This window comes from Venturia canescens, chromosome 2 (genome assembly GCF_019457755.1).
Source record: "Venturia canescens isolate UGA chromosome 2, ASM1945775v1, whole genome shotgun sequence".
Classification (NCBI taxonomy): domain Eukaryota; kingdom Metazoa; phylum Arthropoda; class Insecta; order Hymenoptera; family Ichneumonidae; genus Venturia; species Venturia canescens.
Window position 1 is genome coordinate 22,082,202 of NC_057422.1, and position 13,581 is coordinate 22,095,782.

The following is a 13,581-nucleotide window of genomic DNA, read 5'->3' on the forward strand; positions in this document are numbered from 1 at the left end:
ATTATTCGAACTCGACCAGAGAATTTTATAATAGTAAGAAAAAAAATAACGCAAACACTTGCACGGTCATGCAATGTTACGAAAAAATGAAGGAATGGACTTTAAAAGCGACAACATCGATTCTGAAATCAGAGGAAGTGTGAAAGATTAAAAAGCTATCGATCAAAGGTGTTTCTCAAAGTCTCTTCAATCGCTCGATGCTTTCTTCGTCATCCGTTAAGCGAGTAGATATAAATCTGCTAAGGAAGATCGTATCGACGTCCGAACTCATTTTTTTCGCGGAACCCCAGTAAATTTAGCGCTTGCACATGGACACGCAGGAATGAGGAATGAACGTGCACGAAAGCACGTTCGGAGACGCGTGATTGAAATCACATGAGTTTCCAAAGAACGCGTCTGGCGTACCTCGATCGCTGACGTTATTTCTGGTCTCGAATCCTCGCTCGTCAGTTACGAGACCAGAGAAAGGGTACAGAACTCTAACGAGGACATGTCCGCTCACCGCGCGGTTACCCAAAAGATTCAACGAAAGACTCACCATAATTTCAAGATTACAAATATTGATTCTACTTTAACGCTCCGCCAAATCGATCGCATAACTTCGATCGAGACTATGCGAGCTCCGAAAATCTCGTTGCACATCAGACTTAGTTAATGTTTAAAGTTATTATGATGACTCGTTTTGATGGAATAATCTTTCTCCTTCGACAAAAGACACATTTTTCATTCTCCTCGGTTTTCCACAAAGTCTTTTGGTTTCTTCGAATTGCGCGTAACTGGGAAGGAACCATTTAGTGGTTTTTCCGAATTGTAGATCTGGAAAACGAAAAGTCGTTGACCCGCTTCAACAACAGCTAAAAATCCGATGATCAAAAACAAAAATGAAGTTGAAAACAGCTCCGCACTTTTTTCGTGTAAGATCAAACTTCGGAACTCTCCCTAAATTTGGCTCGAACGATGATGAACGTGAAAATAAACCAATTACAAAAACCATTACGATTTTTCACCTCTCATGAAATAAATTTCACACGAACGAAGGAAGATCGAAATTTTGAATCATTTCATTTACAATTTTGAGTTTTTAACACGGTACCTTATGGGAGAGCTCGCAATAATTTGTGAAAAAGTTGTACGGTCTTCGAGCTTCGGAAAAGTTTCTATCGTGAAGAAAATTCATCACAGATTCCCGTTCCTTAAAAAAAAATTACCTCACGAGGCATTTGAGAAAACATGAAAAAACTTTAAAAACGTTGGGCTGCTGGTAACAGCTGATTGAACTTCGTGTAAATTCGAGAATCGCGAGAATTTCACCAAATTTGTCTAGTGGCTTCCCTTTTTTTGATGAATTGACCATTTCTTTTTCTCGGTGCCATTACACCGATACAAACTTTCTGTCGAACAATAAAATGGTTCCCTAGGTTATGTGTTTCTAAAGTTTCGGACTCAATCATTAACTACAGACAAGTTGTGATAAAAATATTTTAGATGTAAGTGTCTATTAATTTTATTAATAATTTAGACTTCAATTGAATCAACACAAAGTAGTTGCTAACTGCGGTGCAGCGATAGAACAGCCGAACTACTTTAACGTACGAGTCCAGAATCAATGAGCAAACCAATCATTGTTTTGAGCAAAACTTATTAAAAATTAGGCGAGATTAGGAGACGTCAAGACGGAATTAAGTATTTAAAATCTGTGACGCGATGACCCGATCGAAGATGCGTAAACAAAGAGCCATTTCCAGTAGAGTTCGATGTCCCGAACGATAACGAAAGGTCTTTCGTATTGACAATTTTTGTTTGGAACGTGGTGAAGAAAGAATCGAATTAGCGATCAATCAAACACAATTGTCCAGTGTTTGTGAAGCTTGAGGAATTATACCAAAGTATGAAGAACTGAAGAAGAATTGTCGGATCGAACGTAGGGTTGAAATAATATCTGAAGCATAATTGCGACGCGGAGAGGGGTCATGATGTTACATCGTTGATCGTTGATTAGCGACCTCTGGCCTAGAAGTCTCAATTGTGCTTTACATTCAGACGGACGCGATTTGCGTGCAACTTTTGTTTAGACGATCGAATCGATGTCCAGATTGTTTTTCTTCTGTCATTAGAACCATCGCTTCAAACCGTAACTTGGTAAAGCTGAGCTGTTTCGATTATTTCATTCCTGCTTCACAACAATCCAAATTTTTACTCATTTCATTTGCAGCCTCATTAAAAAAATGCACTGGAATCGAAGTTCGAACATGCCAACATTTAAGAAATATATTTATGCGAAGGATTGTTCAACCGTTGCAAATAAACGTTGAGAACACGAGCCCCCTTAATCCGAGTGCGAGAAAAAAGGCTGAAAATTTCAAAAGTTAAATTATCCGCTGCGGCGCAACCGCGGGAATAAAAGCGACACAACTTTTTTGTGATCGATCGATTCGCGATTGATTCGCGTTCTTACTTGCAATATTAAATAATAAATTCTAAAGATAAAAATGAAAATAAAACTTGGGGATTTACCGTTAAATCTTATCCGCTTTTATAGTGCATGGAAATTTAAATTTTTCAATGAACTGTCACCGTTTTTGTACGACGAAGAAAGTCTCTCGGGTCTAAAGTGTTTGTCAAGTTGAACGATAATTTTGAGATCACAAATGGATTCACTGGTTCACCTAAAAGGCATTGTCAAGGGTTGGAAAACCCCGCGCAGGTAGCGGCAACGTAGGGAGATCAATTCAACGAAGTCGCAGCAGTTTTGTCGGCCAGACGGTTCTTTCGAGGAATACGCACGAAATCATAATAGTCCAGTCACCTTGGCACAAGTTCTATTCAAGAGACCCAGAGGTTAGCCAATTTTTTTATAGATCGTTTGAGGCCTACAGGAATATAGCCCTGAGTTTTTCGAATAAATCCGACTTGCACTTTTGCAATAAAAAATTATTGGAAAAAAAAATCGATTTTTTTGAGTTGGTGCTCGGGGAACGCATCTGATCGAAAAACTTAACACATGAAAGTTGTTCGGCATAACGTCCTCTATAAAAAAGGTCTTATACGAAAATACGCTATCATTGTTAATTAAGGAGTTAATTGCAAATAAAGACAAAAAATCACAACTTTGTTTTTGCTGCTACAATCGGTTGCTGCTATAAAGATAAAAAGAAACTGTCTCGGTTCGTGATATTTTATGGAATGTACGTATTGTGTGGCTGAGAGTTGGAACGATTTTTTTCCATCAAACTTGCTTGTCCCTGTAGTATTGTTATAATACAGCGTCGACATTTTAGTGAGCAGGCAAAAGTAGAAAGAAATTAAACTTTTTGGGGTGTGAAGCCTGAAAGAGGGAAAGTAAACTTGTGAATTGGTCGGGTGAAATCGCCGGAGCTAGAAAATAATGTTGACGAAGCATTTGGTGAGGGTGCGATTGAGATTTGAGGGTCAAAGACTTTTGAGAACGTCCCTGAGGAAGGAAGAAGAAAAACGGGGGGAGATAATGGATCGACGAGCCCCTGGTACTCGATCCAGAGGTCGAAGATCGACAGATTTAATGGCAAATACATCAAAGAGATAAAACTCGAAAAAATGATAAATAATATTGAGAGCGATTATCGCGAAGAAAAAAGTAAAAAAATATGTTTGTTGTTTCTCCGCGGAGCGCTAATGACAACGGGCGTTGTGACGTCAGCTTGAAAGGATCGAGCGGGTAAAAACGAGCCCCTAGAAAGCAGCCAATCGTGTCCTTGGCTGGGGACAAACCCCCGGTCGGCAACCGGCGTAGTCTCCTTGCGTCACCTTTCGAAATTCGATCGTTGCGTCATATGACGCTTCTTCTCCGGCCGAGCTGACGCAAATTCGCAATTCTCGTGCAATGCATCGAACTGTGCGAAATATCAAACTTCGGACGTGTGCCGAACGAAACCGGTGGAAATGGAAATCGCCCAATTCGGGGAACCCAGAAAAACAATATACGAAATAGTTTGAGGTTTTATCATATCTGAGCGACTGAATTTACTTTCATTTTATCTCCAATTTCTCACAGAGATCCTACGTTCTTCGTTCACTCAAACGATCTCGCCGTATTTGTCGGATAAAAACAATGAAAATATCCAGTAGTTTTATTCGTTCGTTTGGTTATGTAACATTCACGCTTCGCTAAGTGAATACTCTCTTCGCAGACCGAGATGAGTCAACAGTTTTGTTTTTTTTCTCGTCGTCATCCAGCTTCGGGGAAGCACTTTTTTTTCTCCATTTCGTATGTATGCTGCGGCACAAATTAGTTGAGATTAATTCATTATCTCACCAATTACATGTTTATCGATGTTTCCAATTATTGTTCTATCACGAATAATGCACACTTTTCTCGTAGATATTAAGCAGAGCAGGATCGAAGCTTCTGACCAAAACTGCATCGAAAAACGAAACGGATAAAAATTCTAACAAAAGGGGGCTTCTGTGACATTTTTTAACGACATAACTTGGAACGAGTTACGAATTCGAAATTGTTTCAGAGATATGACGCAATACGTGGAGCAAAAATTCGTGAATTTCGTGAGAGATTTCCCGCGAAAATAGGAAGAAAGGGTTGGTCACGAGAATTCGGTGACCTTATTCGCCCTTGAAAAGGTGACGAGCCTCCAGCGTCGCTATAACGGCGACGGCGCAATCTCCGTGAGACGGGTATTCGGGAGACGGTGGGAGAAAAGAGTTGTAGGGGAAATGTTGAGATTCGCGAACTATATGCAGGTATACACTCCTTTATGTTGCGAGGTTGAAACGAAACCGTCGTACGATAAGAACGTGGGTGCAATTGAAGCGCTGTTACTATAGAAAACGAGAGAGAGAGAGAGAAAAAAAAGAAAAACAGTCGTCGAGTTCCGGAAGGTTTCTTAGAACTCGCGATCTGGACGCGACTGAAGAACGAAGTGTGTCTACGAGAACAAACGCACGCACCGAACAAACGAGTTGAAAAGAGAGAAGAGTATTCTCCCCTCTTAGCACCGTTGGCGCCCGCTTGGAGAGCGCTGGAGGCGCGGAAAGGGGAAAGGGTAGAAGGCGCCCTCTCGTGACAGCGGCGACGCCAGTCGGAATATAAAACTCAGTGGGTTTGCGGCTCTCGCACGCAGAGATCCGAGGACTCGCATTAACGCAACAACTACGATTATTATCAAATCGTATAAATATATATATGTATATATAAATACATACGAGAAACCTGTGTCAAAAGTGTTAATGCATGTGAATGTGTATCCGTACGTGAGTGCGGGCATGTGCTAATGCAACTTGAATCTACATACGCTTTCTTGATTCTCGTCGCTTATCAACGTGTAACAAGCTAGAGAAATAAAAAAAAATTACGAAATACTATCTACGTATTTCGTTGGTCGGATATACGAGTACAATTCGTAAAGCGCATCTCGTTTCCTCGATCGATAGAAACTCGGATATTCTACTTATTTTCCATAAGTGTGTGGAAGGTTTTTTTCAGTGTTGACACTGACGCAGTCATCAATAAGCCGGTTCACATTAGGTTGACAGTGAGTGAAAACGTGTTATCGTGCCGGTTTTTAGAATCACCGTCGTGCTCAGTAGAGTTTCAGATAAAAATCATTTATATCGGAAGTTTTGACTTATCGGCGTTTTGACAAACTATAAATTAATCGCAACGTGTACCGATCGTCTGACAGCTATTTAAACGTAAAACAATTGTAATAAAAGCAAAGCACAAGATAGGGAAGAGAAAATGAAGACTACGCCAATGAGGACGGACGATCTCGTGAAGCCTGAGGTGAGAAACGTGCTGATAGTTACGTGGAAACATTTTTGACTTTTATGAATAAGATTATTTATCGCGCGGCCGAAATAAAGAATTTTATAATCGGTTCAGTTGTACATGTACCAGAGTCGGCAGCGTTGGTATGCACAGAGACATTGCTTACTATTAAAAACTTCATTTACCGTCTTAGATTACGAAAATGCAAATCATTCAGTTCGTATAGTAATAAAATTTCGAATCAAAATATTTTTCTATCCGGTAAAACTTCGACGTTTTGATTTCTTCCATTCTGAAAATTTCTCTTTAGGTTTTTTTTGCTACTGAAATAATGAGAATTTGACAAACGAGAATCTCGGCATGAAAAATTGATCGCTGCGGCAATGACAGGGAGCAGCTTTTTCGGTACACGTTTTTCCGTTAACTTCGTTCCCATTGGTGGCGAAAGGGTGCCGGAGAGATAGGGAGAAAGTTGGTAGGACACGATTCTACCGTTTGTAAGGTGGCGCGAGTATCGCGGCGTAGGACACAAATCAAAAGATTCGATCCTTCCGCCGTCTCATTCTTTTTCTAATATTATTGCGTTTCCTCGATTTCATGACACGTGTCCGTTTGAGTTATATTCCTGGATGAGAAAGGAGGTGAAGGACCCTCGGGTCTTAGACCGAGGACTTCTTCCCTGCGCACGCATTCTCTCGAAGGAACAAGGAAACGTGGAACAATCGAGAGCAGATTCTCGCACACGAGGTTGCCTCGACGGACAGCAATGCGTGCAAGAAAGAGGGGGAGAGTTAGTGATCGATCGGGCACGCGGCAAACGTTGCTCACGAGGGCATCGCTTTTACCGCAAGCAGTACTAAGAATTGTCGAGCGCTTCTAAAAATCATTTTGTAAATAAAGCAAACTAAAAACTCATTTTCAGTGGATAAAGCGTGCTCTTTTCATCCGGGCAAGTTATGACGTTTGGAAAAAACGTTTGGACTTGTGTGTCAGTTACGTTATTGATTGCTTTGCAGAATTTTCACAAATCTTTTACCACTAACAATATAATTAACCATATTGAGGAAAAAATTTTTAGCTGTTGACACTTTTCAAATTTCGTTAAATCTCTGCACAAAGGATTGAAAAAATAAACGATTTCGGTCATTAGAAAAATTCTTTCAAGAAACTCTCGTTTCACCATAATCGACGTCGTGAGCTCATCTCTCTAGCGAATCGAACGTAACACGGTACAATACTCCGTGCTGTACAAACTATTACGTATTTCTCATCTCGAAAACAATGAACTTCAAAGTCCAGCGCGTGTTGTTCGTGTTAAAGTGTCATAGCGAATAGTGGCAATGAAAAACAAGCTTTTCAACTCCTATAAATCGAGTAATTACGGAAAAATGTTTCAATGATCGACAAATATTTGGAAAAGCTCGTTAAGAATTCGTTTTCAATAAATTTCTTATTCCAGATGATGATGATGATAATGATGATGATACTTTTTTCACAGAATCGAGAAGAAGCGTGTAATAATTTTACGGAATATTCTGCTCAATAGGCGCGTAATAAACTAATTGTGTTGACCATGAAAAAACTATTTGAAGATTTCGGAAATAATTGAACACGGGAAACCGCATTTTTGGTAGTTTTTGGTAGTTTTTGAAAATTGGAAGCACGCAGAGTCGATCTGTCAACGTACGACCGTAATTTCTCATGCTTCTACGGTTGATCGTGAGTCATGAATTCGTAGTATCGCGTTCTACTTTAGTTCTCGCTTTTGTAGTACACACGTGTCCGGAGGGCGGGAGGGCAAACGAAGGGCGAACAGAGCGCCGGAGACTCTGAGGGAACGTCGTCTTTTGCACGTACCTCGAAAACTTGAATTCTTCCGCGCAGTTTTTTTGACTTTTGACTTTCATTTGACGCTCGTGTCTCGATCTCTTTTATTTTTCTCTCGGCATAAATTCCACGAGTCGGAAGAAAGGTCGGGTGCCCGTAAAACCGAGGATGAGGAAAAAGGGGGGATAGAAAGAGAGGGCCGACGAGCATGGAATGTGTGGGCAAAATAATCGTTCTCGCTCGTTTCCATTCATGTGTTCCATCGGGCCACGGCATTGGTTGTTACGCCGGGTGTGTCTCGCGCTCTCACGGTGACGTCATTCTGGATCAATGCCACCACCACGACCGCGCGCGTTCTCCTTCCCCTCACGAGCGAGCCCAACGGATCTCGAGCCTTCCTTTTGGCGGCTAATTCAAATTTCGGGACGACGCGAGAAAAATCATTTCGGGCGGTGATACAAATTTTGAAAAAATTCCCATGCACCAAGTAGCTCGGTTTTTTTCATGCAGCTTTTTTCACTGACATCAGCCCGGACAGCTGTCTCGAATATCGACGTTATTATCTCATTTTACGACCTTGGCTGACCTCGATGTGACCGCGAGCAGTTTCCGCGGCTTTCGCGATCGCCGAGGCAGAGTTGGCGAGGGGCTCGCGTATCGATCGTTGAGCCAAGGAGAGTTTCGCTGAGTTGCCGATAGCGCCAATCAGCCTAGTCAAAATATGACCGCCTCGTTCGCGCAATTGGCCGAAACTCTCGTGAAAACATTTTTTTGGACCGTTGGAATATTCGGTTGAGTGCACGGATCAAAATATATTTCGACGTCGCAACTAAGTTTCGGTCTCAGTGCACTCGTCCCTTTGCCTGTACGAAACGGAAATTCGTTTGCCGATATGATCGACACAAGAGCTGGCTTATTGATGCCAAAGGATAAAAGTAGGATAAAAAAGCGGATTTTCGAAAGATCCTTATTCGGCACGTAATCCTCGTTAAAAAGCTTGTGAAAATTCCTTTTGAAATTTCGTCTCGGGGGCAAGGCGAAAAAGATTGTCGACCCAACGAACTCAACGCTCTCTCGTTCGACTCTGTATACATTAGGCCAAGCTACAGACATTCGGAGCGAGCATTTTGTGCAAAACTCCATTTTCGCCGATTTTTACCGATTTCCTCCTAAACTAACGGTCCGATCGAGCCTTTTGACCTCTCATTTTCTTCGTATTTTCATTCTCTACAATTCCTCTATTCACACCGTCACGATCGCCTCGATAGTTTCCATTTTATCAGCGAAAAACTAAAAAAACACGGATTTTTTGCATCAAATTGTTAATAACAAAGCTATGGTAAGAAACTCGAGTGAAAAACAATAGCGCAGCTGATTTTCTGATAACATGAAATTCTCAGCATGAAAAAGTCTCTGTATAGCTTGGCGTATACGTGCATGCGAGTACGCTCTCAGTTCCGAGCGTTTCGCACACGAGCGCACATTAGTATCGCATTGGCAGGAGCGAGCACACCGGGCAATATCGCTCGATTAGCTCGACTCGCGACCCCGAAATGTCGCGGCGGCGGCGGCGGCACGTGCCTCTCTCGATACAGCGATCCTCCTTCAGCCTGAATCGGCGTAGCACATTCATTCGAAATTCGAAAATTTTACGAAGCTGAAGTTTGTAACTGAAGGAAAAAACATTTGTGATTGACCAATTTTTTATTTCACGAAGTATGATAGGAGGTTGAAAAACTACGAATTGCAAACTCAGCAGGGAACGAAATTGGAGAATTACTGGAATTATTGGAGGTTTTTTAAAAATCATTTCGTTGGACTCCAACGTTGCAGACTTCAGCGTCATAAAATTTTCGGGCAATTATGGATCGACATTGCAAGGAAAAATAATAATGATTTTTCTTTTCATCTCGGTACAAACATGATTATTCGGATTATTGAAATTCTAGCTTTTACCCGCGGCTTCGCTCGCGTCGTAATTTTTGAAAAATTTTGCCAGGAACAGTGCACTATTTAAGGACGCGCTTGTGTAAACAATGTCTTTCCATCAATCGATAAGACGTGTAAATTTCGAGCATTGGAAAGAGAGCGATTTTTACTGTAAAGATACGAATATTCCCATAAATCTTCCTTGGGAAGTTGATTTTTTTCCAGGACCAAAAGTAGCCTATATTGCTCTTCGTCCTTTCAACTACATAAATCTATCCCAAAAATCAAGTAGATTGGTTGCTTAGTTAGGGCGTGAAGAAAGAACGAACAAACACACTTTGGCATTTATAATGCTAGTATGACGCTGAAGTTTGCAACGTTGGAGTCCAACAAAATGGTCTAAAAAAACTCTCAAATAATTCTAGTAAATCTCCAATTTTTTTCCCTGCCGAATTTCCAATTCGTCAGCTTCAGCGTCGTATAAAATGTTAGTATGACGCTGAAGTTTGCAACGTTGGAGTCCAACGAAATGATTTTTAAAAAGCCTCCAATAATTCCAGTGATTCTCCAATTTCGTTCCCTGCTGAATTTGTAATTCGTATAGTTTTTCAACCTCCTATCATACTTGGTGAAATAAAAAATTGGTCAATTACAAATGTTTTTTCCTTCATTTCGTTGGACTCCGACGTTACAAACTTCAGCTTCGTATATTAGTTAGGATTTGAGGACCCATCGGATCGATAACGCGGAGTGGGATTGATCACAATTTCTCCGAATCAATGTTGACAACAAGAGATTGCGGAAAATCGATGTTACGAGGAAGCCCCAATAGAAGGAGCTGCCTGCAATTCCTCTGTGAGATTGACTGAGTAATTGCTTCCGTATGGAGAATCGTCGCGGGCTTCCGTAAGCCCACGAGGCTTAGCAATATCGTTTCAGGTCTCTGTAGATTTTTATGTTTTTTTTAGCGTCACAAAGTGGAGGATAAAGAGTTTTTGCGTCACGATATTGGTGGGGGGAACGGCTGAACATTTATCGATTTTCTTTCCTCGTCAAATCGTGTTTACACTGAAAAATGTATTCACTCATTGAGGCTAATTAATCAAGAGGTGAACCGCAGAAAAGGAAACGAGAGATCACAATTTCTACGTGGAGAAAAAAATAACGAGGAAAAAAATTATGCAACATTGGAATACTCGAGAGCGATCGTTCGTTTTGCGTAATGCACACGAGCTTACTATTGCGCGTTGCGTTCTCGTGCTGTGTCTACTACGTAAACCGAACGAACCTGGGAGGGATTAGCATTTTTCATTATCAGAAAAGAATGACGCGAAAGACTCTCGCAAATCGTTTTATGCCAGACTGCAAAGTCTGGAATTGTTATCACCATTTTTCCCGCAAACTCGCATTCGTTCTCGACGCGATAGATCGTAGAAAGCCTAATCGAGGGAAAGACGTCTCGGAAATTTATTATCGGTTATTTGCTGAGATTAATCCAAGAAGCTTCTTATTTGTTTGCCAAACAGGGTGCCACGAGTCTGATGAGATATGACGAAAAATTGACTCTTATCGAGCTTTCGAAATCGTTCAAAATTCATCGATGTAGCGTCGAGTTTTTTTTTTTTTTTTTTTTTTCAAGATTTATGTACCGAGTTTCGTGGGAATAGATTTTATCGTTTTTTAATGAACTCATGACGCTGAAGTTTGCGACGTTGAAGTCCAACGAAGTGATGTAACAAAAAAAGCCTCCAATAATTCCAGTAATTCTTCAATTTCGTTCCCTGCCGAATTTGCAATTTGTAGCTTTTCAACTTGCACTGATATTTCGTGAAATAAAAAATTGGTAAATGTTTTTTTCGTTCATTTCGTTGGACTTCAACGTCGCAAACTGCAACGTCGTATGAAATCATTTTCTGCTCCGTTAATTATTATCTCTAGTTTTCACATAAATTCACTCGGTTCGTGAATTCATTTTGGTTTCTATTTACATTTGGGGTGAAACGTGTGAAAATTAATTGTCTTGAGTTGAGACAGAGTTGAGAAAGACTCGAGACAGAATAATTGCTTTTTGTCCAAATGAGCAATTCAACAACATTGAAATTTTCCATCCAACTTTTGAATTTTAATGAAAATTTTTTGCCATTTTCTCAGATAAAAGATGCCTGCAAGGATCTTGTCCTATCGAATGATCAGCTGAGGATGCTCATGCAGAGGCTCACCGATGAGATTAAACGAGGATTATCGAAGGAAACCCACGACGATGCGATCGTCAAATGTTTCACGACCTACGTGCAGGATCTTCCGAACGGGACAGGTGACGAGAAGCAATTTTGTCGTTTCGAAGAACCGTTATCGAGAAAAAATAAATGAACAATCCCAATGAGATTTGAGAAAAAAAAGGAGTTTCGATTGATTTGGAATTTTCTTAAAAATTGGACAAAAAAAATTTGGCCAGTTGAGCAAATTTCCATAAATTTGTGCCGAAAAGAAAATTGAAATGTTTGAACGAATGAAAAAAATGAAACCGTCGATGAAATCGAACAAGAAACATGATTCGATGAAATTAATGATAATTATAATTTTGTTTACAGAAAAGGGAAATTTCCTTGCTCTTGATCTCGGCGGAACGAATTTCCGTGTACTTCTCATAACCCTGGACGGCCACAATTTCGACATGAAGAGTAAAATTTACGCAATACCACAGAGCCTCATGCTCGGCACGGGCACTCAACTGTTCGATCACATAGCTCAGTGTCTCGCCCTTTTCGTCAAGGACCTGAAACTCGAGCACGAGATTCTTCCGCTTGGCTTCACCTTCAGTTTTCCACTGACACAGACGGGTTTGACGCAGGGTCATTTGGTCAGGTGGACCAAGGGATTCAATTGCAGTGGTGTCGTCGGTGAAGATGTTGTCGCACTTTTGGAACAGGCCATTGAAAAGCGAAAAGTACGTGGTCAGAGCCAAATATATTCGCTCGTATACGGAACCGTTGAAGAATCAACGATCCAATTTAAATTCTATTGCCATAAATTTTCATTGCTAAAAAAAAAAATGTTGAAATTTATGGTTATAGATGTACGACAGATTATTATCGAAATTAAATAGTCTGCCATAGATTCTCATTGTCAAGGAAAAAGAATGATAAAAATAAATTCGCGTCTGATCGATCTGTAATTTGGTGTAGGAGTGTCAGTGATTCGTGATTAATGTGCAAGTTTTCTTAATTTATTGAACGTTGAATCAAGTATTTATCACTAAAAATTTCATAACTCTTGTTCACTATTGGAATATGTTGATTGATGTTGTTGCTATTTCGACTCAAAGAAAAAGTCATTTCAATCGTCGAATCGATCGAACGAATAAATATCGAAAGTGTACTCGAAAAAAATCTGCAAAAATAGGAATTTTGCCAAGGGCACCGAAGTTAAGCAAAATATCAAAATGTGAACTGTGAATTTTTTTTTAGGACGTCAAAATCGATGTATGTGCGATTCTGAACGATACGACCGGCACTTTGATGTCTTGTGCTTGGAAAAATCAAGGCTGCAGAATTGGTCTTATTGTCGGTAAGTTCTGGAGTGAAAGATAAAAATAAAACTAAATTTCTGAATTTTGCCGATGCTCAATGGAATATTCGATGAATAAAAAACGCATCTCTCATCTCCAGGCACCGGGAGCAATGCCTGTTACGTGGAAAAGACGGAAAATGTCGAAATGGCGGTGCCGGGTAATTACGTCGATACAAAACCAAATATGCTGATAAACACTGAATGGGGAGCGTTCGGAGAACAAGGTACGCTCGATTTCGTTGTTACCGAGTACGATCGTGCCATCGACAACAATTCCATCAACCCGAAGAAGCAAATATTCGAAAAAATGATCTCGGGAATGTATATGGGCGAGCTGGCCAGGCTTGTACTCGAAAAACTTGTCGATGCTGGTCTCTTATTCAACGGAAAATGCCCCATCGAACTCAAAAAACAAGGAAAATTTTTCACCAAATACGTCTCCGAGATTGAAAAGTAAGTATCGTCCAATTCGGATGAGATGAGTTGTCAAATTT

The 13,581-nt window shown here is 40.5% G+C and overlaps 1 protein-coding gene across 4 annotated transcripts in view; it reads left to right on the top strand.

Moving 5' to 3' along the window:
• Hex-A (Hexokinase A) overlaps positions 1-13,581 on the top strand; it is a 34,954-nt gene that overhangs the window by 18,033 nt on the left and 3,340 nt on the right. For 3 of the 4 annotated variants that reach the window (XM_043410807.1, XM_043410806.1, XM_043410809.1), the window contains exons 2-5: positions 11,669-11,831; positions 12,109-12,464; positions 12,985-13,084; positions 13,186-13,540. In XM_043410807.1, the coding sequence (XP_043266742.1) occupies positions 11,669-11,831; positions 12,109-12,464; positions 12,985-13,084; positions 13,186-13,540 (974 nt within the window). Of the gene's footprint in view, positions 1-5,085; positions 5,777-11,668; positions 11,832-12,108; positions 12,465-12,984; positions 13,085-13,185; positions 13,541-13,581 lie in introns of those variants that run through there. The other variant, XM_043410808.1, reaches the window with a different exon arrangement.